The 27,686-nt window shown below is 36.4% G+C and overlaps 1 protein-coding gene across 4 annotated transcripts; it reads right to left on the bottom strand.

Annotated features, from left to right (window-relative positions):
• Window positions 1-537: 537 nt before the first annotated feature.
• LOC129315538 (ATP-dependent DNA helicase 2 subunit KU80) lies at window positions 538-12,993 on the bottom strand. 4 transcript variants are annotated; one of them, XM_054959311.1, is made up of 12 exons: window positions 12,862-12,993; window positions 12,502-12,594; window positions 12,350-12,401; window positions 12,071-12,202; window positions 11,143-11,546; window positions 10,433-10,719; window positions 10,120-10,315; window positions 9,827-10,033; window positions 1,732-1,899; window positions 1,338-1,655; window positions 1,029-1,159; window positions 538-927 (listed from the first exon to the last, which is right to left on the bottom strand). In XM_054959311.1, exons 1-12 carry the CDS (start codon window positions 12,874-12,876, stop codon window positions 906-908), a joined length of 2,025 nt encoding a protein of 674 aa, XP_054815286.1. In that variant the 5' UTR covers window positions 12,877-12,993; the 3' UTR covers window positions 538-905. The 4 variants fall into 4 exon arrangements, with proteins under 4 accessions (XP_054815286.1, XP_054815285.1, XP_054815287.1 ...); XM_054959310.1 differs by having other exon boundaries at window positions 538-917; XM_054959312.1 differs by having other exon boundaries at window positions 538-917; window positions 9,827-9,940.
• Window positions 12,994-27,686: the final 14,693 nt, after the last annotated feature.

The following is a 27,686-nucleotide window of genomic DNA, read 5'->3' as shown; positions in this document are numbered from 1 at the left end:
TTACGCCTATCAATGACCCTTAACCCTTTAAATTTCTGACTAGGCAACCATGCGTGATGCGATCCATCAAACCATTTCAAGAAACGAAGTCAAACAGGAAACTATTTCCAATGCTTCAAAAAGCCCTTTCCAGATTCCAAGTGGTCCAATCACGAGCAAGAACTAAAAGAATTAAGGAAGCTGTGAATGAGCTTGTGCAAGAACCAAACCAATAATTGTTCCACAACATCACACTACCACAAAAACATTTTACGTATCATTCAGCGAGAAATCAAAAGAGAAATGAAGTTCATGGCCAGAATGCTGATTTTAATTCATAAACTGACTCACTTGGAAAATGAATTATAGAACATTCATGTTTCCACATTTTTTATTTTTTTAATGTAAATGTTTTTAAAAAATTAATACAGCTTGGAAGGACGCCCAAAGCCAAGCCTATTTTTATAAGATCTAACATGATTGGGTTTAGAAGCCTGGTTATACTAAAAAATTTTGATTTTCCAAACCTGAACTCTTATAAAAAGGGTAGAGGATATATGCAAGCATGAAAACAATGACTTGTACATCCAGGGCATCCATTTACATTATTATATCAACAAAACATCCAATTGGAATATGGTACAAAATGCAGTCTAAACTCATTATAGTGTTTAGGTTCATTGTACCAATGTTCAACATTTATACAACACTAGGATAAAATTATTTTTTCCGCTAAGACATTGTGAGAGGGATTATACACACCTCCTAATTGATTAACTTAGTTCTCCATAGCTTATCACATTCTATTTCCCAACAAAACGTGCTCAAGTATTGACAAGGATCAGATATTCCGGCACATAAAGTGGAATGCTTAACCTCAAAAGACTTCTCGTTCAGACTTAACCAAGAAGCTTCTAGCCTCATCATCAGTAACTTCGCTGTACAGTAGTACCAAATACCAAATAAGACATCAATGATTAGCTGCTAGACCAAATGAAAACATCTGTTAACAAAAACCATGAAACCAAAGAAAGAGATCATGCAGAAACCTGTCTACAGCTTCTGCTTTGGAGATCAAGGTGAGTCCTGCAGAAGCCAGATAGTCACAGAAACTCCTGAGATCTTTCTCCCGACAGAAATTGCAAAGATGCCGGAGAAATTTGTTGAACAGTTCAGGTTCCTAAACAATAAAAGTTTGTGAACTAAAAAACTGCACTGAATCTACAATGAAACAACCAATAAAAGCCCCAACAAATTAATCAAAGCAATTCAAGGTAGAGACAATATTTGAAGGTCAGATCAAGCCTTCGCTCAGCCATTTCATGTTTCAACCGCGAAGCAGATAGGAGATGGATTACCTGCACAAGGACGCAGCCCTTGCGAAGACTTATTAAATATTCCAGTGCTTTAGCATAGTTATCACCTTCATGGGAATCCTCTACCAGATCAAATATTTTATTACTCATACCCTTAATTGCTTTATCGACCCAATCTGGACCATCTCTACGAGATAACATGGCTTCAAAATCTTTGACTGGAGTAATATCTCCAATTTTCTCAACTTTAACATTAGAAGCAGGTTCAATGGCATTGACAGGATGAGCAGTAATCTCTGTTTTATCATCTTCACTATAATGAGATCCTTTTTCCTGAAGTAATTTTCTTGATTTTTTTCGCTGAAGAGTAGCTAAAATGTTAAAAATTGTCATATTTGTAATGAGGGAAACTAGAAAGCCGATTTTATATTCCTACCTTGGGATTTTCCTTGAGCTCAAAAGACGTACGAAATGAATCTATCAGAGATTTGTTTTCCAGTAACAGGTCTGCATCAGGTACTGTTATTTTCTTGAGATTGTCATCAAGAGGGGGTACAGCAGCATCTGGATGCCTTGATTTCAGATCAAAGTGATGATACAAGCGCTGCAAAAAATATACAATAACTTTGTTGTGAGAGTGTTGTTAAAGGTGCTCGCCTCAGCGCCTAAGGCGCAAAAGCGAGGCGTTAAACAGGGTCATCGCCTCTCATAAAAGAGAGGCGATGGGGTTAGTTAGGCGCACGCCTGAGAGCGCCTTGTGCACCTTGCACAAGCAAAAAGTGCTCGCCTGAGGGTGCCTAATTGAAGTAGGTTGAAGAATAGGGGAACAAAAGGTGAGCAGATGATGATCGACCACTAGGCACTGAAGAAGAGATGAAGACGACCAACTGGGACTGGGTATTGAAGAAGTGAAGAAGACGACTGACTGGGTTTGGTTATTGAAGAGAAGATAACGACCGATTGGAATTGATGAGGACGATGCTGACAGCATATGGAAGAAGAGAAGAGAAGATAAGGACAGCACCGACTGCTTCACTTGACTTCTATGGAGTAACATATTGTAGAAGACAATGGGTTTGCTCATATTTTAATACATAACCCATTAAAATATGATAAAAAATATGAAAAGTTAAATGATATAAAAACAAATATGAAATATTTAATTTTAAAATAAGAGAAGACAATTACATAATAGAAAAGATTTAAACTTATTGCAAGAAATACTCTTTGATTGAAATTTTAAACATGATAGTGAAATTATTATGAGCCTTGGAAAATTTTCAAGAAAATTTAATCCCAACTTATACTGATTAGGTTATAAAAGAGAACTATTATAATCCATTAGACGTTTAGAATGGAGCAGCAACACCTGGAGGCTATAACACATGGTAGCGCCTCGCTTCATTCGAGCACACTGTCACGAGGCTAGTCTTTCAACCCGTGCGGCACTCAGACAACCTTCACTGGAAGTTGCTAAGTAAGTCTAACTCGTATGAAAGGAGGATGCTTGGCTAAGTAGAGGAAAGGGAAAGCTTGAAGGCAAAGGAGAGTAGAGAGAGTTTGGAGAATGTGAGAGTTCTATAGCTTTGAGAACTCAAGGATGATTTACAAATGAGGAGGGGTGAGGTATTTATAGGCCTCCCCTTGGATCTAGAATGTTCCCACCTCCTTAATGGACGGTGGAGATTAAATCTATCCTACGGCTACAATTGATTCTCGAGAATTCTCTTAACAAATATCTAGATATTTAAATGGAAGAATCTAGAGACAATATTAAAATATTGAGGCTAGAATTGTGTAGGCTTCTCTAGAATGTTCTTGCATTCTCTAGCACTCTTAAGGTTAGCTGGGAGCCTTCTGGAGGGTTCTGGAGCATTCCGGACCTCTTTAACCTTGTGAAAAATGACAAAATGTGACATTCTCCCCCACTTGATTTCGCGACGCCCTCGTCGCGCCTTCCTCCTTGTAGCGTTGGATTTGGTCAGTGAACTGCCAGAGGAGGTCTTCACGTTCCCAACTAGCTTTAAAGTCTGGTTGATCCTTCCACTTGATTAAGTACTTAGTGTAGTTGGGAACTCCTCTCTTCCTGATCACCCTGTCTGCAAGGATCTCTTCTATCTCCTTGTCGTACTCGGTGACGACTGCTGTCGGTGCTCTCTTAGAGATACCTCGAGATGGATCTTCTTCATCTCTATAGTGTTTCTTCAAGAGACTAACATGGATGACAGGATGAATCTTAAGCTTGGGAGGGAGTTGTACTTGGTACGCAACCTTTCCCACACGTTTGATGATAGGGAAAGGGCCTTCATATCTCCTGACCAAGCCTTTGTGGACTTTGCGTAGTGACTTGAATTGATTCGGTAATAACTTAACCATGACCAAGTCACCTACTTGAAACTCAATGGGGCGTCGCTTCTTATCCGCCCACTTCTTCATTTTACGGGAGGCTTTATCCAGGCATGCATGAGTAATGTCGGCTTCTTCTTGCCATTCCTTAGTAAACTTATAAGCAGCTGGATTGTCTCCCTTGTATGGTGTGGCAAGTGCGTTGGGGGTTTGAGGTTGTTGTCCGGTAACTATCTCAAAAGGGCTCTTACCTGTCGACTCGCTTCGCTGCAAGTTGTAAGAGAATTGGGCCACATCGAGCAACTTAGCCCAATCTCGTTGATGAGCGCTCACATAGTGCCGAAGGTAGAGCTCTAACAAAGCGTTGATTCGCTCTGTTTGTCCATCGCTCTGAGGATGAAAGCTTGTTGAGAAGTTCAAGTCTGTCCCCAAGAGCTTGAAAAGTTCTCTCCAAAATTTCCCGGTGAATCGGGGGTCTCGATCACTGACGATGTTGCGAGGGATCCCCCATAGCTTCACGACATGCTTGAAAAATAAGCGTGCCGCTTCATCAACTTTACAATTTGCTGGGGCTGGTATAAAGGTGGCATATTTGCTGAATCTATCAACCACCACCATGATACTCCCACATCCTTCAGACTTAGGGAGAGCAACTATGAAGTCCATGGAGACACTCTCCCATGGTCTCTCAGCCACCGGCAAAGGTTCGAGTAGACCAGCAGGATGTTGTTGTTCAACCTTATCTTGCTGGCACACTAAGCAAGTTCTCACATATGCTTCGACATCGTCTTGCATATGTGGCCAATAGAAATGATTTTGCACGAGAGCAAGTGTTCTGGTCATACCTGGATGTCCGGCCCACATGGAATCATGGCACTCTTTTAGGATATCCCTTCGAAGATTGCCCCATTTCGGCACATAGACTCAGTTTCCAATGGTGTAGAGTATTCCATCATTCACCCAAAATCTTCGAGTCTTGCCTTCGGTAGCAAGCTTTACTAAGTCGCTTGCGGATGAGTCCTGAGACATACCTTCCTTAATTCGTTCAAGGAAGTCATTCTGGGGCATGCTTGCTGAGAGAGTGGCTAACTCGGCTTTCCTGCTTAAGGCATCTGCCACCACGTTTGCTTTGCCTGGCTTGTACTCTAATCGATAATCAAACTCAGCAAGAAAATTTTGCCAGTGAGCTTGCTTCGGGCTGAGCTTCTTTTGTGTTTGGAAGTAGCTCGTAGCAACATTGTCTGTCATAATAGTGAACTTGCTCCCAAGTAAATAATGACGCCAGGTTCGTAGACAATGGATAATGGCAGACATCTCTTTTTCTTGTACCGTGTAGCGCCTCTCCGTGTCATTGAGCTTGCGACTCTCGTACGCAATAGGGTGTCTTTCTTGCATTAACACGCCGCCTATTGCGAAGTCTGAGGCATCGGTGTGTACCTCAAATGGCCTGGAGTAGTCGGGCAAGGACATAACAGGCTCTTGCGCGACCATCTGCTTGAGCTTTTCAAAAGCATCTTGGCAATCTTGTGACCATTGCCAAGACTTATTCTTCTTGAGTAAATCTGTCAATGGAGCAGTGATTTTTGAATACCCCTTTATGAACCGTCGGTAGTAGTTCACCAGACCAAGGAATGATCTTAACTTGGGACCTTGGTAGGAGGCTGCCATTCTTAGATGGCTCGAACCTTAGTTGGGTCCATCATGAGCTTTCCATCCTTGATCTTGTGCCCTAAGAAGTCCACCTCTTGTTTGGCAAAAGAACATTTTTTCAGCTTAATGTAAAGTTCATGATCAGAGAGTACCTGGAAGACTTTCTTCAAGTGTTGAGCATGCTCTTCAAGAGTGTTGCTATATACTACGATGTCATCCAAGTATACCACCACGAACTAGTCCAAGTAATGGTGGAACAACTTGTTCATGAGCGTGCAAAACGTTGCCGGGGCATTCGTCAGTCCAAAGGGCATGACAAGAAACTCGAATGCTCCATATCTCGTCACGCAGGTTGTCTTCGGTTCATCACCTGCGGCGATGCGTACTTGATAGTACCCGGATCGGAGATCAAGCTTAGAGAAGTACCTGGCTTTTCCAAGCTGATCGAACAAGTCAGCGATCAAAGGTATCGGGTACTTATTCTTGATAGTAATCTTGTTCAAGGCCCTGTAGTCGATGCACATTCGCAACGATCCATCCTTCTTCTTCTGGAAAAGGACTAGAGCACCATATGGGGCCTTAGATGGTTGAATATATCCTGAATCAAGGAGATCTTGCAGTTGTCTCCTTAACTCTGCAAGTTCTGGAGGTGACATGTGGTAAGGTGCCAAGGCAGGTGGTTTGGCACCAGGCTCCAACTCGATCTGATGGTCTACCTCTCTTCTGGGAGGCAGTTTCTTGGGCAACTCATCAGGGCATGACGTGTTTGTACTCCTGTAACACCTCTTGGATGCAAAGTGGCAAGGTTTCCCGTGGCTTGGTTGGGCCATCTTCTTCCTCGGCCAATGAACGTACAATGGCAATATACCCTTCTGAGTTCTTGAGACCCCTCTTGAATTGCAAGGCAGAAATCATAGGGTTGGATTTCTCCAAGCGTTTCAAGGGGATTACCCGAATCATGTTGGAGTCAATGACCACCATAGACTTGGCTTCGGGGATAGGGAAGCCATGTGCTTTGCAAAAGAAAGCAAGTCCCAATACTACTTTGAAATCATCCATAGGGACAACAGTAAAGTCTAACGTACCTTGCCAGTCCCCGATCTTCACATCCTTAGCAATCCCAAGGACTTGTTTGGCTGGGGAGTTCACTGCCTTGATGGTGCCTTCTCCCTTGTTAAGTTGGATACCTAATCTCTTGGCTTCTTCAGCCTCCATGAAGTTGTGGGATCCTCCTGTGTCGAGCATGGCAGAGGCAAACTTTCCCTGAATAGCAAGATCAGCATAAAGTAGACCCTTCTCTTCCTTCTTAGATGGAGAAAAGAGTCCAGTCAAGGAATTCAAATGTTGGAGGGAACCAAGGTCGATCTGTTGCTCCTTGTCCCGATTATCCTTCATCTCAGCAACCAAGGCATTCATAGCCTTACGGTTGGGGCAGTCACGAGTCCAGTGTGGACCATTGCACATGAAGCATGGCTTCGGTGGCTTTGAGGCATCATGCCTAATTGAGGGTGGTTTATCCTGTCTAGAACTCCCACTAAAGAATGGAAGAATATCTAGATATTTAAATGGAAGAATCTAGAGACAATATTAAAATATTGAGGCTAGAATTGTGTAGGCTTCTCTAGAATGTTCTTGCATTCTCTAGCACTCTTAAGGTTAGCTGGGAGCCTTCTGGAGGGTTCTGGAGCATTCCGGACCTCTTTAACCTTGTGAAAAATGACAAAATGTGACAACACGCCTTTCTAGCATCATGCGCCTAAGACGTTTTACAGGCTCTGTGCTTTAAGTGCGCCTTTCGCCTTTAACAACCTTGGTTGCGACATAGTGTAGTGTAATGGTCACAAACATGCAGCAATTGAACTTGATGAAAAAACAAAATCCTATGACAAAAAATTAAAACTAAATCACTTAGCAAGGGGAAAAGCTGAAGAAAAGTGGAAAGTGGAAATACAATTGAATAAAAGAATGTAAAATTAAAATATTAGACTTCTTAACAATATAACATTAGCTAACTAAATTTATATAACAAATTTCGAGTTGTTTTGTGGGTTTTCTCTTTGCTAAATTGCAGCAGTTGCAAATAAAGGCTATTATTTATCTCCTTTCTTATTCTCTGTAAATAGTCAATTATAGGATATGATTTTGTTTCCTTAATTTTAGCCTCGATTATGATTCTCATTGAATGTAATTAGTGTTCATATTGTAATTGATCAATGATAGTATGAGCTTTGTTTGAATCCCAGTAGTACTTGCAGTAACCTTTTCTCAACATAAGGGTGACCACAAATATATAAATCACTACATGTCTCAAAGCATACAAATTACAGCAACTAGGATTCAGTGATCTGATATTGTCAGTAAAAACATAAGCTGCTGCATTTAGTAAAGAGAAAACCAAAAAAAAAAAAAAAGAACAGCTCTAATTTTCGTCTAATTTTTATTCAAGATGCATGCAGTAACTATTAGGGTTTTGAGAGTTTTGGTTAGTCACATGTCAGCCACTCAAACCCCAAATAATCCAACAAAAATAGGAGAATTACATCTAACCTAATTCTCACTTATCCTTATTAAAAAAAAAAAAGAAAATTACGGATCAGGTATATTAAATTAAAAGGCACTATATTTCATTTACATCAATGACTTGAGGCACCTCATGACCCAAAGAGAGCAGACAAAATGAGTGGCTGGTTTCAAGCTTACTCTAATCTTACGCGCATCACCAATCAAGAGGTGCTACAGAATCAAATTTTCCAAATGGCAAGACTCAAGCTGACTGATTGAGGTTTCTAGCATTTAAAGATGTGATTACCCTTTTGTGATAGTTGTGAGATGCAATTAATACTTGGGACAACTCAATTTTTCCCGTAATGGGAGTCAAGCTTGATTTGAGACAAGAGATTTGGTACAGGTTCTGTCTTGCCTCAAGATGGCCACCCAATTGCTTACGTGAGTAAGGTGCTTTCTTCATCCAAGCGATTTCACTCAGCATATGTCCATATGACATAGAACTCACAGCAATTGTATTGGCTACGAACCATTGGCGGCAGTACCTTGCTAGACATCCATTCATCAAATGGGACCATCTTAGAATAAAGCATCTTTAGCAGGAAATAATTTCAGCCTATCAGGAAAAGTGGCAACATAAACTTAGGAGTTCAAAGTATAATGTTGAAAAGGGAAAAGAAAATTTTGGCAGCTGATGCATCTCCAGGAGGAATCATGAGAACAAAGAGGAGGATAATCATCCTGATTCAACCTGTCTTCCTATCATTTCCAAAGTGTCTAGTCTCCACAACCAAATTAAAGAATCATGGCAGAGAAATGAGGCATTGCTAAAACGAATTTCCAAGCTAAAAAATTGCAGTTTTGCATTAAAAGTGAAGTGTGTCTGTGATGTGTACATGAGTAACAAGTGCATCAGAGAAGCGAACTCCTTTCCTTGCACTGGTAGTGATGTTGGCACATGCATTTGCCTTGGTTCAATTCTGGGACTAGATTGGAAAAATAGATAGAATATTTTGTGCCTTCATAACAGTTGATTTGTTGTTTTGAACATGTAGATAATTATATATATGTATGTATGTATTCATGTGACCATTTCTTTAAATTTTAAAATTGTCATATCAAGAGTCGGGGAAAAAATCAAAAGATTTGGAACAAAAGGTGCATAAAAGATGAAGGAAAACTTTTGGCTGCAAATAGTGATATTAAAGACAGATGGGAGGCATACTTTTACAAGCTTTTCAATTGTGGAGGGGTCTAATGACTTGAAGGATTTAATAACTCCAAAAGGAGAACAAAATTTGACATTTTATCAAAAGAATCACAATAGCAAGGTTAAGAAGGCTCTTAAGAAAATAGAAAATGGCAAAGGCACTAGACTTGACAGTATCCCTCTTGAAGTAAGAAAATGTTTATATGAACAGGGAGTGCTGTGGCTAGCTAAGCTACTTGATGAGATCTTATGGTCCAAAAAAAATGCTTGACAAATGGAGAAGCACCTTAGTTCCTACTTATAAAAATAAAAGTGATATTCAGAATTGTGCAAACTACAGAGGGATTAAGCTTATAAGTCATACAATATAATTGTGCGCAAGAGTAATTAAACATAAGTTGAGGTTGGGGACTACTATTTCTAGGAACCAATTCGGTTTCATGCCAAGAAAGGCCATAACAGAAGCAATTTATCAATTAAAAGAATTAATGGAGAAGTATGGAAGTAAAGGTAGAGATTTACACATGATTATCATTAATCTGGAAAAAGTTTATGATTGTCTATCAAGAGAAGTATTTTGAAAACCCTTGAAAAAAGAAAGGAGTTCACATTGCTTCTATTAAAGCTTTGCAAGATATATATATGTGGGGGCAGCAACTAGTATAAAAACATCTAGCAGTGAGACGAATGACTTTCCTATACGAATTGACCTACATTAGGTTGACATTCTATGGACAAAATTTGCATGTCCTATCAATTAAGATTTGTGCTAATTGCCAAATCAATAATCTATAAACAGTTACATCAAGAGAAAGTGTACCTCCAGGATTGGATTTGGCGTAAATTCAGGACGCAAAACTTCCTCTTTCCCATCCGGAGCAAGGTCAAGCATCTTTACTAAGTTATCAGTTGCCTCTAGCTGCTGTTGATTTGGCTGCAAATATGCTGGTAAATTACTGAAAGATGGGAATTGAAACTCTCGCACATCCTCAGCAAAAGGAAGCACATTTAAGTAAAAGGAATCCATCTGCACAGCATGACTCAAAAACCTAAAATTTAGTTGAAAGAATCAAGGGCAATAAAAGGAATACAATAATGAAAAGAAAACCTCACAATATCTTCTCTGTCAGATATATTGGGCGTCAAGACCCCAATGGAGAGATTCCCCTGTCCTTGTCTCCAAACACAGCGTAATATTGCTACCTTATTCATTTCCTTCATGGCCCTTGCTAGTGCTGAAACTGCGAGAGTAGCCTTTATATTTTCTGGTTCAGCTATGAAAATGAAAACATCTTTCATGTAATGATGTCTTTATGGGACATTGTAGATCAGAAAAGAAAAGAGAAAAAATTAGTCAACAGAGCATCCTTTAAAAAAAAAAAAAAATTAAACAGGACAGTAGGACCAAACAAATATAAATATTTACCTGAATATGTTTGAATAATCAGTAAATCCTAGAAGCTTAACACCCTTTTCTGGTTTAAACTTAACAGCTTCCCATTCAGCAGAGGATATAGGAACTATTTGAGGCCCGTAACTATAACCTTTGATTCTTTGATCTGGTGGAACAACATTTTTAGAATCTTCAATATTTTTGTATTCGAAATCTACCTTGACTTCATGTGTAGCAGTTATATCCGTTGTAGGTGCCTTGTCAGAATATTTCTTCAGGGCTGGAAACTTCTCTTCAGCTGTTTTCTTGTACACCCATACCTGATCACCATCCATGTTTTGATGAAAAAAGAATTTCTTTCATTAAAAAATGCAACAGCGTTGCTAAAATATTTGCAGAAAGAGCATCCCCTTGCTAGAATAAGAGCAAACATCCAGACAACAGAAACATGCCATGTTGACTATATACAACTCATAAAACACTAATCATTCAATATTCGTGATTAAATTTTAGTTCAGAAGAAAGTACAATAACCCGGAAATAATGCTCAATCAAGGAAGTAGTAGATGCTAATAAGATGAATACGACATTTAATATCTAATTCACAAAACAATAATATGAGAAAGAAACAAAAAATTACACACCAAGTTTCATTTTGTCTTAGAAAACGACTGCAACTACAGTTACAAATGACAGTCAACATGGACCTGACAATGAGATTTACATTATTCAAAAGATCTCACCTTAATCCTCAATTTAGGGCTAACTTCAAGATCGCCTCTGAAAATTGTAACGAGAGATATATTTCGAGCTCTAAGAGCACCAAACAGTGAGATTGAATCCTCCACATACAGCATCCTGGCATCTGTTTCCTTTGAAAAAATACTTAACAAACTATCATTCTCATCCATTATTCTCTTATTTACAGCATGACTATGCTTTCCTCTCACAATAATACTTTCCATTCTCATGCCATAAGTTGTCATCTGTTTAGCAATTGTGGAAACCTGATCTTCCTTTTTTCCTTCAAATGGATCTTTTATCGGACAATGTGCATTAGTAATAAGACAAAGACGTTTCTTTCCCTTGTTAGTGTCTCCAAATTTCTTTATAAGCATATCCATCCCAACAATTATAGCATCAAGAACTACAACCAAAGTTAAGGCATCAAGAGAAGTATGATACACCATTAAAGAAGTAATGACCACAACCAGAATGAAAGGTCCAACTTTCTCTTGAAAATTCAATCTTATGCAATTATGCCAAAAAGAAGATCCATTCTATTTCAATAAGACAGAGAATGATGTTCAAGATCGAATTTGTCATATAGCACAAATATTTTCTTCAAAAATGAAGAAAACATTAAAAAAAAAGTTATTTGTTGAAGGAAGTTGCCAGATGGAATAAGATATATCTGTTTCATGAGTACAGATCAATAAGCATTCAGCATTACAGTGAACAATCAGATACTTTTGTACCTCTCTGGTCTCAAAGCAGAGAGCATGCAAAAAGATAGTCAGAACTGGTTGTGTGAAACTAGTTAGTTGGTGGCATAGGGTAGTTTAAAATATTTCAATGCTGATCAGCCAAAATGCACAGATTTTAAATTGAACAAACAAATATAAAAAGGTAGAAATTTTCCCAAAATAAAACCAAGAACTCAAAGGATACAATCACCACTAGCAGGTCCCCTAGGCAGTTGCTGTAATGCGTCAACAATATCTCCATCAACAACCTTGATATTTTTTAAAACCATGACATGTTCATACCCACCAACTTCCGCTGTCAATTCATTGTCAGTTTCTGAAAAGTGTCCATATAAAAATAGGTGAGACAAAATGAGCAACGAAAATTCTCATCTGGCATGTACCCCGCCACTTTAACCCTTAATGAAACTAATAACAACCACGTGGACTCAATAACCATCCCGTGTCATGAAGATCAATATACCTTTTGTTCCAAATAAGACAATTCCAGCTTCATCATATTTGCTATGTATCAACTGAAAATATTCAAGGGGTCATGTTATTGTAAAATTTAGAAAACAAAAAAAGTTGAAACAGTAGTAGAACTAGAAAATTATGAAAGACAGCATGCATTACTTTTTTTACAATAAGCATGGAACAGGCTTTCTCAATCTCAGGAAGAACACTGTGCATTGAAGGACCAACATCAAGCAGCAAAAGCAACGATTCCTGATTCCAGAATATAGTAACAACGATCCAAAGAAATTGTTATGCATATGGCACGAAAAGAAAAATATAAATAACCATGCTTGTTCGCAGAAATTGCGAAGATGAAAAACAACAGAAGCCGAAATTTGGCCAAGTTCTCAAAAGAATTCATAAAGCCATTAAATAAGAAGGAAAAAACCCTAAACCCTTCGGATTGGAAAAAGAAAAATAGAATTTTAACTAGAAAAATGAAAAGGAAAAGAAAGAGCAAAATTGCCAAGAATTTGCCTTGTTTCGAGCCATTGCAGGGAGAAGCGAATAGTGAAGAGAGCTTGCAGAGGAAGCTGGTTTCTAGTGGAAAATTGAAATGTGTTGTTTGACCAGGAGCTGCTTAATTCTCTTCCCGCTTTCCTTCCAAATGAGAAATGACCCAACCACCCTCGTTCTGAAGCTGTTTAATAATAATTTAAAAAAAGATTAAATTACATTTTTGCCCTTATATTTTTCTTCAAAGAATGCTAGGTACCCTATGTTAACAAGTGAAGTATTTTTTCTTCCAACTATTTTTCAGAGGAGCAAATGGTTTAGGAAAAAAAATGTTCCATTTATCAGTATAGCGTGTCCAACTCTCCTTAAAGGAAAGTATAGGAACAAAAATGCAATTTAACTTAAAATTAAACATTAGTGACTACTTTAATTTGAGTAATGACTAATTTGTATAGCGAAAGTTATAATTGCTTGTTTAATTTTGATCATTGCTTAAATTAAAGTAGTTACAAATATTTACAATAATTGAATTTCAATGAATCAAAAATTTGTACAAGAAAAGTCATAATTAGTTGTTTTATTCTAATCATTGTTAAAAAAATAGTTATTGCTTAAATTAAAGTATTTACTAATATTTATTTATTTTTATTTTAAACTGAGTGTATTATTGTTATTTTAGAAAAAAACCATTAATGTCTGAAAGGTCCTAAGGGACTTGAGAAGAATAATGACATTTCGCGAAATCTCAATGTCATTTTCATATTTCAAGAGATTAAAGTATATTTTTCTTTGTACTTTTCTTCGAGAAGCATTAGACACCTTATATTAGTAAGTGGGGCATCTTCCCCCCCAAACCATTTTCCAGAAGACCAAAAATGCCACTCTATTAAATCGCCCTCTGTTAATGAATCACAGCCAAAGGAGAATTTTTGTTTCTCTAGAAAATGATTTTGGAAAAAAATGCCTCACTTATTAATATAAGGTGCCCAATGTTCTTGAAAAGAAAGTACATGGGCAAAAATGTACTTTAATCCTAAAAAAATTTATAAAAATGTGTATAATTCTTATGTTGAAAGTATGCATGAAATTATTAGATGCTATGATGATCTAATCCCAATTAAAATATTTAAACAAAAAATATAAGGAAGGCAAGTTGGATGAGAGTGATGACAGTTAGATCGTGATAACACATGCATTGATGCCATAGGCACGAGAGTAGTCATTCGTTGTATAGTGTAACATCATAAAATTTTAATATAAGAAACTAATTACTAATTATAGGATAAATTAATAATTTAGTGTATTAATTAAATAATTAGGATTTTGGATGGTAATTTGAGGCTTTGACCTCTTGGGTTGTTGAACAGAGAGGATCGGGCAAAAGAATGGTGATCCAGAGTGAACTGTGCAAGCGTGGTGAGATTTTCTTCGTGTGCCACACGTCGAGATATATACTTTATGTGCCATAGCGCATGACATATAATTTGCTTAAGTCAGACGTATCATAGTTAGTATAACAGAGTGGAAAAAGGGGGAACGAGGCACGGTGGAGAGGAGAAGAGTGTGTGCTCTACCAGGGCAAAGAATATTAGGCCGTTAGGAGATATTTTTGACTTGTCGTTTGTCGGGTAAGTTTCGTACCACCCTAAGCTCCTATTCTACACCAATTTTTCTTATGATGAGTTATAGAAAAATTGAATTAGAAAGTTTTAAGGAGTTGTTTCCTTACCCTTTTGTAATAAAAAGACTCTTTAGAGTTAAATTAAGGTTTTATGAGTGGTTTGAAAGTTACTGGCTAAGCTTTGAACCTATAAGCTTAAGTTAGCCTAAATTAATAGTTTAAATAGACTGAAAGTTTGATAAGAAGTGTGTTAGGGCTTGGAAAAAGGACAAAAGGACCTAATAGGATGATAAGAGCTTAAGATGAGTAAATGAAAGTATTTGGATGCTTAATTGTGACAATTAGTATTTTTAGTCATTTTGATAAATTTGTATGTTGGTTATACGAAAGGAATTTGAGCGAGACTTTAGTGCCACAGACAACTAGTCTAGCACAAAAGAGTTGAGGAAAATAGATAAGTTAGTGTGATTTATAATTGAAATTAGTTGTTATGTTGAAATTGCACATCTCAAATGAGCTTAACACGAAAAAGATTTAATTATAAATTGGAATGATTTTAAAAAGTTTCCTTAAAGTAAGTTATTATACAAATATGTGTGAATGTAACTATATGTGTGTAAAAGTGACTATATTTAACACGAAGAGGGTGGGAGTTTACCCTGAGTGTGTGGAGATGTATGTGTCAAAAATCTATATAGTTGGGCTGGCACTATGGGACCTTCGATGTAGCATTACATTTAGGACTGTTACCATAAAACATTTGGATAGTCTAGCAAATCCTTAATGCTTAAAAGGGTGCGGTTAGGAGTCAATGACACCCCTATAGTGTGTGTATGAAAGGGGGAATCCATAGTCCAGAAATGGAATAAAATACCTTTGGCCTAGTGTTTCTACCATTAAAGGTGTACTCGAATCAATATGTGATTGGTTTAATAGAGTTTATGGGTTTAATTAGGGATCTTGGAGGTTTGATGGATAGATGATTATACAAGTATGTTATAGAATTTTGTGAAAAATCATTATAAATATTGATATGTATGATTATATGTGTATAAGTTTTTAGATTTAAAGAACAAAATGATTCTTGTTTACTTATTTAGAGTTAATCCTATTAATAGACATTTGATGAGTTATCATATTTACTGAGATTTTTATCTCACCCGTGGTTATATATTTTTACAAGATTTGATATTGGGAGCTTAAAAGGGAAAGAGTTGGGCCGAGACTAGTAGATCTCTTATTAGTCCTCCGGGGTTGGTATGATGAACCTATTTGTTGTAAATAATGTATTACGTATAAATTGCCATAGGACTATATATATATATGTATATATACATATCAATTTTGATGTCCTTATGTGTGTATCTATGCAACTTAGCCTTATAACTTGTATATTTTTGTTTTGTGATGAGTATTGTACATAAGGGCTAGGGTATCATTATATGTGCATATGTATTTGTGTGTTTGGTGTGAAAGAGTATGAAGGTTGGCCAGGTGTGGATGTATATATATTTATATATGTGAAAGTGTGATTTTTGCCTTGGTGTGTGCTTAACGGCAATTTAGCAACCAAACTTGTGTGCATGTGTAATATTGTTTGTATAAGTAACTAATCAGGTGTTAAATGTTCTATTGTGTATGGTCAAGGCCTTAGAAATGTCTAATGACACTTGGCGGCACAGAGACCAAACGAAAAGAGAAACTTTGATTTTATTTCAAGACTCCTCATATAGAAAAGTTAGTCCTATTTATAGTACTAGGACTTTGAACGAAACAGGCAAGCAGAGAAGAAGTTACAAATGTAAATGCTAGATGTTTTTTTGGCTTAATGAAGGTGTAAATAGAAAACAACATTTCTGCTTCATTTTTGTAACTCTCATGCGTCTGTTTTGTGTTCGTTTCAGTGCATTTCATCCTCTCAGGTTCAGTAGAACCCACCCTCAAGTCAAATTTAGCATCATGATCAATGTAAGGAGATAGATTAGCAACATTGAAAGTGGCAAATACTCTATAAGAACCAGGCAATTCCACTTTATAGGCATTGTTGTTGATCTTTTGCACAATCTTAAATGGACCATCAACTCTTAGGGATAGCTAGGCGTTTGATTGTTTAAGAAATCGTTCCTTTCAAAGATGTATCCAAACCAGATTCCCACATTAAAATATTGATACTTCCAATGCTTGTAACTCAAGTTCTGCTTTTGTATTCATTCACAAACTTGTTCATGTAGCTTCTTGATTTCCTTAGCCCTTTGGTCAACATCAGAACTATATTGCTGCTTATCCAGAGAAGGGGTCAAGACTAGTGGACTAAGGGGATGAGTGTCGTAAACAACTTTGAACGGACACTTCCCAATTGCTTGGTTGATAGAGTTATTGTAGGCAAATTTAACTTGAGTAAGGATGAGGTCCTATTATTTTAAATTCTTCCTTATGAAACTGCGAAGAAGATTACCAAGAATCCTGTTTACAACTTCAGTTTGACCATCTGTCTGAGGGTGACTAGTGTGCTAAACTGAAGCTTAATTCCCATTTTCTTCCATAGCATCCGCCAAAAGTACCTGAGAAACTTCACATCATGATCAGAAGTGATAGTCTTGGGAATGCCATGAAGATGAACAATCTCCTTAAAGTACAGGTCTGCTACTTGAACAACATCGTTGGTCTTCTAGCATGAAATGAAATGGGCCATTTTTAAGAAACAATCTACAATTACCATGACAGAATCTTTTTGTCTCTGAGTCCGTGGTAAAATCAGAACAAAATCCATGCTCACATCTTCCTAAGGTGCTTCTAGAATTAGCAAAGGCATGTATAATCCACTATTCTGACCCTTGGACTTGGCCAAGTAGCAAATTTTGCATTTCTATATATGCTTGTTGACATCCCATTCAAGTTGAGGCTAATAAAATTTCTCCTTCACTAGGTCAACTGTTTTATCTTGTCTGAAATGTTCGGCTAATCTACTATCATGTGCTTCCCAAATTATAGCTTCCCTCAAGGAACCTTATAGAATGCATAGGGCTTTGCCTTGAAATAAAAACCCATCATGTCTATATAACTGGTCGAAAGGTTGATTTGTAGTTGCTTCCCACACTCTTTAAAAATCAGGATCATCCTGGTACAACTCTTTGACACATTCAAACCTAACAACTTTGGCCTGCATACAACAACACATGTCGACGTCTTAGGGCATCAGCTATAGAGTTCAAAGTTTTAGCCTTATGCTTGATAAGGAAAGAATAAGACTATAAGAGTTCACTCCAATGGGCATGTCTATGGCTGATCTTCTACTGAGAATTTAAAATACTTGAGAGTCTTATGATACAAAAAAAGAGCATGAATTCTTTGTTGAGGAGATAATGACTCTAATGTTGGAGAGCTCAAATAATGGCATAAAATTCTTTGTCATAGGTAGAATACCTAAGCTTAGCATTGTTGAGCTTCTTACTAAAAAAGGCAATGGGATGTCCCTCCTAACTTAAGACAACACTAATGTTAGTGTTAGAAGCATCATAGCTAACTTTAAATACTTGGTCAAAATTAGGAAGAGTTAGAACTGGAGCTTTGGTCAACTTCTTCTTAAGCTCCTCAAAGCTTTTCTAAGCTTGCTCTGTCAACTGAAATTTCTCTCCTTTAATACAATTTATAAGTGGTGCAGCAATAGAGCTAAAATTACGGATGAACCTCCTATAGAAAGAAGCTAATTCATGGAAGCTTCGAACCTCCTGGATAGATGTTGGAATTGGCTAGCTATCAATAGCTACAACTTTGCCTGGATCAACTCGAACACCCTCTGTGGTAATGATGTATTCCAAGAACACAACTTCACTAGTGGGAAAGGTGCACTTCTTGAGATTAGCATAAAGCTTTTATTCTTGCAAGGCTTGCAAAACTTGCTGCAAGTGATCTAAGTGTTCTTCTTGACTCTTGCTGTAAATAAGAATATCGTCAAAGTACATAACAACAAATTCACTAATGAAGGGACTCAATACCTAATTTATCAGGCGCATAAATGTGCTAAGGGCATTTGTTAACCCAAAAGGCATCACATTCTACTCATACAAGCCATCTCTGTTCTTGAAAATGGTCTTTCACTCATCTCCTGGCCAAATACTGATTTAGTGGTACCCACTACGAAAGTCAATTTTGGAGAAAGTAGTAGCACCATGCAACTGTTCTAGCATATCATCAAGCTAAGGTATCAAAAATTGATACTTAATTGTGATCTTGTTGATAGCTCAGCAGTCAATGTACATTCTCCAACTCCTATCCTTCTTTGGTACTAGAAGAACAGGTATAGCAAAGGCTGACACTTTCTCGAACCAGCCATTTCTTCAACAACTCTTCAACTTTCCGTTAGACTTCGGCATATTCTTAGGGACTTATCCTGTAGGTAGGCTTGTTAGGAATGACTGCTCCTAAAATGAAGTCAATGGCGCGCTGTATGTCTCATATGGGAGGTAACCCTAGTGGTATCTCATCAGATATTACATTTGAAAATTCAGACAGTAACAAAATGACTCCTATTAGATTGGTAGACTTATCGTTCACCTCAAGCACTAGAATAAAGCTCCTCAGTTGGGCTTCAAACTTCGTCACCTAGAATTCCTCCTTAGTTATCAAAGACACCAATGGCTTAGAGGCGCTAGTATGAACTTGACACCATCTTTCGTAAAAGAATAAGTGTTTGCCCAGTGTGCATAGCATGTTGATCATATTGCCATAGCCTCCCCAAGAGAAGGTAACATGCATCCATGGGAACAACATCACATAAAACTTCATCATAATATCTGTTCCCAATAGAAAAGGTCACAAGGCATTATTTAGAAACTTTTACCTTATTCTCTTTATTGAGCTAGTGAAGCTTGTAGGGTTGCAGATGATCTTGTGTTGGCAACTTCAATTTGTCCACCATGTAGTCAGATACTATATTTTCATAGCTTCCACTATCAATGATGACATTACAAACTTTTCCTTAGGTCGTACAATGAGTGTGAAAGATGTTGCGTCAAAGCCAATATTCTTCTTTAACTACAGTTGTATGCAGACTTTGTCTAAGCACCAATGCTTCTCCCTGATCAGCAGGCATGACCTCCTAGTGATATATAGGATCAGTGCCATAAAACTCAGTATTCTTCTCATCTTATTTAGGTGCTTCATACTCTTATCTTCTCTAATGGTGACAACCCTCCGAGTAAGACAATTTATAGCAATGTGGCTAAATGCTTAGCATTTAAAGCATTTGTTTACTTTACAGCCAAATTTTATGGTGACATTTTGTGACAGTTTGAGCATAGCGCTAGATTACGGCTTGCTTGAGGTGTTGGTCTGCTTAAATTTTGCTTTATGGGCTTCTGGATAACCCATGGAGGAAGATGGCTAAAAAGAGGATCTCTTAGGCATCTACTTCTCAACACACATGGCTAGATAGATTACATCATCCAAGGTCTAATACTGCTGAAGTTGGACTAGATGGCTGATATCTGTGTTTAAGCTTGTAAGGTACTGGGCTATTGTTTGCTCCTCCTTCTCTTTAATATCACCCTTCATCATAAGTTGTTCAAATTCTCTAGTATATTCTTCTACAGCTGAAGACCTCTGTTAAAGATTTTGTAGCTAGAGGAAATTATCTTGGTAGTAATGGTCTGGCAAAAATTTTCTGGTGAGCTGGTGCCTCATTTTCTCCCAGGTCTCGATCTTGTGCTTTCCCTCACGTTCTCACTTCTGTTTGAGGTTTTGCCACCAAATAAAAACATGTTTCTTGAGTTTGAGGTGACAATCTTGACTTTCTATGCATCTGGAATCTCCTTATATTCAAATACTCATTTAACAGTTTGAAGCCAGTCTATGAACTTGTTTGGCTGGAGTCATCCCTTGAATTCAAGAATGTCTACCTTGATGTTATTAGGGCGGAATTGTTGTTGTCATGGATGACAGCGGTTGTCTGATAACGAACTGCTGCTCCCAAAATCTCCTTTTAGGTTTTCTTTGTTATTGTTTAATAGAGTTTGATGCATTTCCATAGTGACTTCCAATTCTTATATCCTACATCTTATCTCTTCCATCTCAATCTCATGCATACTCCTGCGTCTCAGAGGCATTTTTTAGGAAAATTAGGGTAAATAGGAATTTTGGAAGGTATAGGGGCAAAATGGAAATTTCAAAAAGTATAAGGGTAAAATGGAAATTTTGGAAAGTATAAGGGGTCAAAGTGTAAGTTCAGGAAAATATAGAGGTCAAAATGAAATTTAGGTAGAGTCAAGGGACAAAAGTGTAATTTTAGGAAATATATAGGATCAAAATGGAATTTGGAAAAATTAAGGCATCAAAATAGAATTTTAGAAAGATTAGAGTCAATATGGAAATACAAAAAGGTTTAGGATAAAATTGTAAATTTAAAAATATGGCTAACTGGGTAGGTAACATAGCTAATGTGACAAGTGGCGTACACTAATTAGGTTGACCGGTCAGAATGATGATGTAGCAAATGACATCATCATCTTCAACCTTCTGATGGCGCGTGAGGCGTGTGTCTTGGTGGCATCGGTGCATGGTGTTCTAACAATGGTAGGTGATGGCACGTGGATGACTTCTGGCTACGGGGAACCTCTGTTCCAAGTTTTCGAACCTCTTGAGCATAATAGTGATGTTAGTTTTTTGAGAAAATGCCTGGATTGCAAAACCCGAGAATGTCAAGGACTCCTCCTCTGAGCTTCTCTCCTCTTCGACGTACTTCCTCAATTGTAACTCACTCTCTAAACCAGCTTTGATACTAAAATGGCACAGAAACCAAACGAAGAGAGAAACTTTGATTTTATTTCAAGACTCCTCATATAGAAAAGTCAGTCCTATTTATAGTACTAGGACTTTGAACGAAACAGGCAAGCAGAGAAGAAGTTACAAATGTAAATGTTAGACATTTTTTTTGGCTTAATGAAGGTGTAAATGGAAAACAACGTTTCTGCTTTATTTCTGTAACTCTCATGTGTTCATTTTGTGTCCTTTTTAGTTCGTTTCACTTGGTTTGAAATTGAGGTACTCAGGTGAGTCAAAAATGACTTAAAACAGTCATGTTGCATCCGAGTGTTCAACTTTCAAATAAATTATTAGATTTAGATGAAACTAATGTCATTAGTTAGATTTTAAGATAAGCTTAGCGTTGGCACTTGAATCATCCCAATTGGACATCATATGAGAAAACAACATACTTTTGAAAGTTCGTATCAAAAATATTGTTTGATAGCAAAGTATGATACATGCATTGCAGTGCATGGTGCACATGCCACAACACATGTCATAGAATGAAAAGTGGTGACTCTATACCACATGCTACGGCGCATGTGCCACATGCCATGACATATGGCTTAGTTTAGTCTAAATTTTTTGTTTTGCTTTTGTTTTTTCTAGTAGGTATATGAAATCTTTATGCTTTCATTGTGTATGAAGACTTTCCATGCAAAATGATTTTCAAAATATTTTAGTGGGATCCCAATTTGTTATAGTTTTCAAATTTAAACTAAGTGAATTAGTATGTTGACTTGTAATGTCATGGGGGCATATTAGCTAGCATTACAATAGCCAATGAGGTTGAGCTTTGGTTCAATGATAAAATGGTCAAGAAGGGTGAGGGTAAAGTCATTGAGAATGATGAAGACGTCAGTGACACCAATTTGAATGAGACAGCAAGCTAAGTGACCTACTAGAGTGGCCTTAGAGGAGTTAATGATAGAGAGAGCAATAAAGCTCTAAATGGTGAAGGTGACACTATTTTGGGGGATGTCCAAGGAGCTAATGAAACATGGATTGTTCTAGAATTGTCTAAAGGGAAAATGAAAGTGAGCAATCAACGATGAGGAAGGAGGAGAAGAGAGAGCTAGTGAGGGGATTAGGGAATGTAAATGAAGTAGGATATTTTGGTAATTACACATTAACTATAGAATTAGGCTGTCACCTAACAGAGAGTAAATTGGATGTTCTTAAAAATTTTCAAAAACATTTTCCCAACTAAAAGATGAAGTAAAGTATAGAATAGTTTAAGCACAAACTTAAAGTAAGAAATTAGTTTTTAAGTGAGAAAAGAAGAAGGAAACATAAATGATTTATCTTGGGTCATCCTACCACTTAGCCTACTTCTCATTGTCAAGATTACAATTGAAATTTTTCACTGTAAACACAAGCTTCAATAGGTGCTTGCCACGACAGTACAACCACAAGACACACATTATCTTGATTTTTAATTGCACACGTACTTACACAAGTATGCTATTACAATTCTCACTTAGAAAAATTCCTTTTAAAATTTTCAAAGACAAAGTAAGATAATTTTTCACTACTCAAACTCTTTGAAAAGAGAAAATGTAGAATAATATATGTTTATAAATAGATTGAGAGCTTTTTCACAGAATGACAGTGAGAAATTAATGAAAAATACTAAATGCTCATTCAATGTTGTTACCCACTTACTTAAATGAGGTCTTATATATAGAATAATGCTTTCTCAGACTGCTGAAGCCATTGCGAGGTAATTTATAGTTTTTGGAGATGTTTTAAGGTGATTTAAAATAGAGAAAGCACTTTATATGCATTAAATGCTGTTAGAACACTCATTCAAGCATAGAGAAGCATGATCCACATGTGGATGAGCTACTTGAGTTTGGCTCATCAATCACTTTAATGGTTAAAGTATGGGCTATTATTCAAGATTCAAGCATGTATGATGTGTTTTAAAGCACCATGCTTCTGTATGAGTTCAATCACACATAGGCAAGTTTAGTACCAATCGTGGAAGAGTGTAAAGAGGCACCTTGCCTCTTTATGATATGAATCATGCTTGGGCAACTTCTGAACCAAGCTTGAATAGTTGTTCAATACTAAGGCTCATTCTATATCAAGCTTAAAGGTTATAAGTAGTTCATTTATTCAAGTGTGGATTTTGAAAAATCCAAGCATGTATTGCTTTTTAGGGATACCTCAAGTTGAGACTTTAGATCAATCAAGCTTGGGAAAAATAACATCCAAGCTTGAATCAAGTCATAGAAACTCAACCAAGACATTTCCCCACACTGTCTTACCAATCAAGCGTGGACACAAAGATGTCTAGCATGAATTAGTATACAGTGCTATGTTTTCACTTCTAACTCTCTAATTCAAGCAAGGTCCATTTATGATAGTCCAAGCTTGAATGAAATTCTCTACGTTCTATATGCATAAAAATGTAATCAATCACGAGTAGGACACTTGTAGTCCAAGCATGAATGATGCTATATCAAGCATAGATGCATGCATATGTGTGTCAATCAAGTGTGACATTCAATGTCCAAGCGTGAATGGAACATTTTGACCTTAAGGACTAATGAGCCTATAACTTTCTACATGATACATTCTTTCTTCAATTCAAGCTTATGCTCTCAATTTTTTTTTCACAAAATTTATCTAGAAGAATAAAGCAATTACAACCTATAATTCTTCATACTCACTCTTAATTCTTCATGCTCTTAGCATACATATGATGATTCTTCATTCTTCTTCTTCTTCTTCATATTTGCTTGTCTTTAAGTGTAGCAGATATATGATTTTTCTTATGACTCCTTTATGCTCACCCTTCCTTGATATTTTGTTACTTGATTCTTGATATTCAATTTGCATAAGTAACAAATGCCTTTCTCTTAATTTTATTATCATTAAAACACTTGGTTTAACATTCTCCCTTTTTTGATGATGTCAAAACCTCAATCTAAGGTTTAGTTCTTATTCAAAACATAATAGTTCCCCTTTAATTAGGCATGGGAGAATTAGGCATTGGAGTTTAAGAAAATATGAAATAAAAATTAAGATAATAAGAGCAATTATTGAAAAACCTTTGCATCAAAATTATATTTCAATGCATAACTTTATATTACTGACCCCCCTTTCTATAGTAATTCTAGCTCTTTCTTCCACTTTGACATCATAAAAAAGGATGCAAAAATAGAGAAAATAGTCACAAGGAGAGAAATACAGATGTCCTTTAGGTGAGCTTCTCTTTGAAATAAGACTTTTGCGAAAATCCAATATGTAGAAGAGGCAAGGCAAACATACTTGGGCTTGCTGTGATCTAGGCTTATTTTATCTATTAGATAAACATTCAAGAGTAGAGATAAGACCCTGCACAAGCATTATTAGACACTCTAATGCTTAAGTTAATATTTTAAAATATAGGAGTTATGAATGTAAACATGAGTATATACGGATTAAGAAAACCTTACAGTTCATTAGGATTTACCATTTCCAATTCTCTTTGCATGATAGTAAATTGTTCTTCAGCTAGTGGTTTTGTGAAGATGTTAGCTATTTGTTTAGTTATTGGCACAAAATCCATCACTATATCTTTCTTTTGGCACATGATCCCTAGAAAAATGATGTCTCACATCAATGTGCTTTGACTTTAAATGATTTACTAGATTATTTGTTAAGTTGATGGTGCTTGTATTATCACATTTGATTAGGACTTCTTGAGCTTAACTCCTAAATCTACCAATTGTTGCTTTAACCATAGCACTTGTGCATAGAAACTTCTAGCAGCTAGAGATCCATCTTCACATGAAGAAAGAGAAACACTGTTTTGTTTCTTGTTGAACCATGACACTAGTGATCCTCTAAAGAATTGACAAGTTCCAATAGTACTCTTTTTGTCAATTTTATACCCAGCATGATTAGCATTTGAGTATGTTGTCAGTTTTTCCTCTCCTCCTTTTGGATACCAAAGTCCTAATGAGGTTGGCCCATTTAAAAATTTGAAAATTCTCTTTATAGCTTTGAGATGGGATTCCCTTAGATTAGACTGAAATCTTGCACATATACAAACATTAAGCATTATATTTAGTTTGCTTACTATCAAGTATAGCAAGGATCCAATCATTTGTCTATAGTTTCTTTGATCTACTTTGGTTCCTTCTTGATATTTATCCATTTTGATTGAGGAGCTCATGGGCGTGCTATTTGGATTTGAGTTGTGAAATTCAAATTTTTTCAATAACTCTTTAGTGTATTTCATTTGCCGAATGAAGATCCCATTCTCCATTTGCTTGATTTGCAGCCCAAGGAAGAAATTCAATCTTCCCATCATTGACATCTCAAATTCTTCTTGCATAATTTTAGCAAATCTTTTGCAAAGATCCTCATTAGTAGCTCTAAAAATGATGTCATCAACATGTATTTGAACTACTAGAATATCATTATGCTTATGCTGGAAAAAATAAAGTTTTATCTACTAATTCTCTTTTAAAATTTTTGCTCAATAAGAAGGTGCTTAGTCTATCATATTAAGCTCTAGGGGCTTACTTAAGACCATATAAAGCCTTCTTTAATTTGTTTACATGATTTAGAATGAATGGATCCTTAAAACCTGGAGGTTGTTTAACATATACCTCTTCATTGATAAGTCCATTTAAGAAAGCACTCTTAAAATCCATTTGAAATAATTTAAAATTCTGAACACAAGAAAAGCAAAGTAATAATCTAATTGCCTTAAGTCTAGTAATAAGAGCAAAGATTTTATCATAATCAATGCCTACCTTTCCTTATGCAACTAATTTGGCCTTATTTCTAACCACAGTTCTTGAGTCATCAATTTTTTTTTCTAAAAACCCATTTAGTTCCAATGATTAGATGATCATTAGGTCTAAGAATTAAATCCCATACTCGACTCCTCTTAAACTGATTTAGCTCCTCTTACATATCCATATCCATTAGGTCTAAGAGGTATATGGTTAAGGCTTCTTGAATATTAGAGGGTTCATCATTAGAAACGAATACACTAAAGTGGCATACTTTTCTTAAAAAACCTCTAGTTCTTATTTTATCATCAACATCCCCTATGACTTGATCAAATTGGATGAGCCTTATTGTACTTCCAACCATTAAGAAGAGTGTTGGTCTGGTCATTTTCATTTTCAGTCACAAGATCATTGTTGATGCAATTCTCTTCCTTCTTCTTTAGTGAAAAATCATCAATAGGTAGATTTATAGTTTCTTCCCCTTTATTTTCATCTAAGAAGGATCCCTTAAATCTAACATGAATAGACTCTTCAATAGTAAGGGTTCTTTTTATTAAATACTCTGAAAGCTTTATTTCTATTGGAATATCCCAAGAAGACAACCTCATCATTTTTATAATCAAATTTGTCTAAATTTTCTTTACCATTATTAAGTGCAAAACACTTGCAACCAAAAGAACTTAAATGAGAGTGGTTAGGACGTCTTTCCTTGTATAATTCATAAGGAGTCTTGTTGAGGATTGGTCTCACATATGCTTGGTTTATGATATGGCAAGCCGTGCTCATTGCATCAGCCTATAAATATTATGGCAATTCTTGTTCATTGAGCATTGTCCATGTCATTTCTTCCAATATTCTATTATTTTTCTCAATAACTCCATTATGTTGAGAGTTCTTGGTGCTGAGAATTCATGACTAATTTCTTATTCTTCATAAAACTAAATGAAATTAAAAGTGTCAAATTCTTTACTATGGTTTCATCATTTTCAAGTTGTTCTCTTTTTATGCTTGTACAATAAAGGCAACAAAATAATCATAAGCTTGATCTTTGTGAGACATAAAGATGGTCTAAGTGAATCTAGAAAAATTATCAACAATGATAAAAGTATAAAGACGACTACCAAGACTTTTTACCCTTGCTGGACTAACTAAGTCCATGTGCAGTAATTCAAGGGCTCGAGTTATAGCTACTACATTTTTACTCTTGGAAGTGGTCTTGACTTATTTTCCTTTCATGCAAGCATCACATAGCTTATCAGCTTCAAACTTGATCTTAGGTAGACCGATCAAATTTAAAGCTATAGGTTCGAATTAGCCCAATTTAGAGAGAGAAGAATAAGTGAGGTTTAGGAAATAAGCATGTTAATGCTTGTAATGAGAGATAATTGGGCATAGAATGTGGAAATGGACATGAGCAGAGGAAATGACAATGATTAGGTGCTTGATTGCTATAATTCGCATTTTTTCGTCAATGATGAAATTGACTTTGGGTGCCTAAATTTGGTAGATTTCTGCGTGCGACAAGTTAAATAGTGAGAGAAACTTGACTGAGGGTATGGAACATGGGTAAAATTTCTTACGAACAGAAGGGTTGAGGTAACCATATAGTTTGTATTGTTTACTAGCTATTATAACTGTGTAAAAGTAAATGTATAATTATACATTCATTGTTTTGTAAGTTTCTATGC

The sequence above is a fragment of the Prosopis cineraria genome, unplaced genomic scaffold, assembly GCF_029017545.1.
Source record: "Prosopis cineraria cultivar Desert tree isolate PC_DT_omini unplaced genomic scaffold, ASM2901754v1 PC7, whole genome shotgun sequence".
Classification (NCBI taxonomy): Eukaryota; Viridiplantae; Streptophyta; class Magnoliopsida; order Fabales; family Fabaceae; genus Prosopis; species Prosopis cineraria.
This window is presented reverse-complemented; position numbering and strand designations above follow the sequence as displayed.

What these genes read in the sequence shown, in the direction of transcription:
- LOC129315538 (XM_054959310.1), bottom strand. An exon ending in GCCCTAAATTGAGGATTAAG is followed by an intron (nt 10,720 to 11,142) that starts GTGAGATCTTTT and finishes GATGGTGATCAG; the next exon opens with GTATGGGTGTACAAGAAAAC. An exon ending in TATCTGACAGAGAAGATATT is followed by an intron (nt 10,034 to 10,119) that starts GTGAGGTTTTCT and finishes CATGCTGTGCAG; the next exon opens with ATGGATTCCTTTTACTTAAA.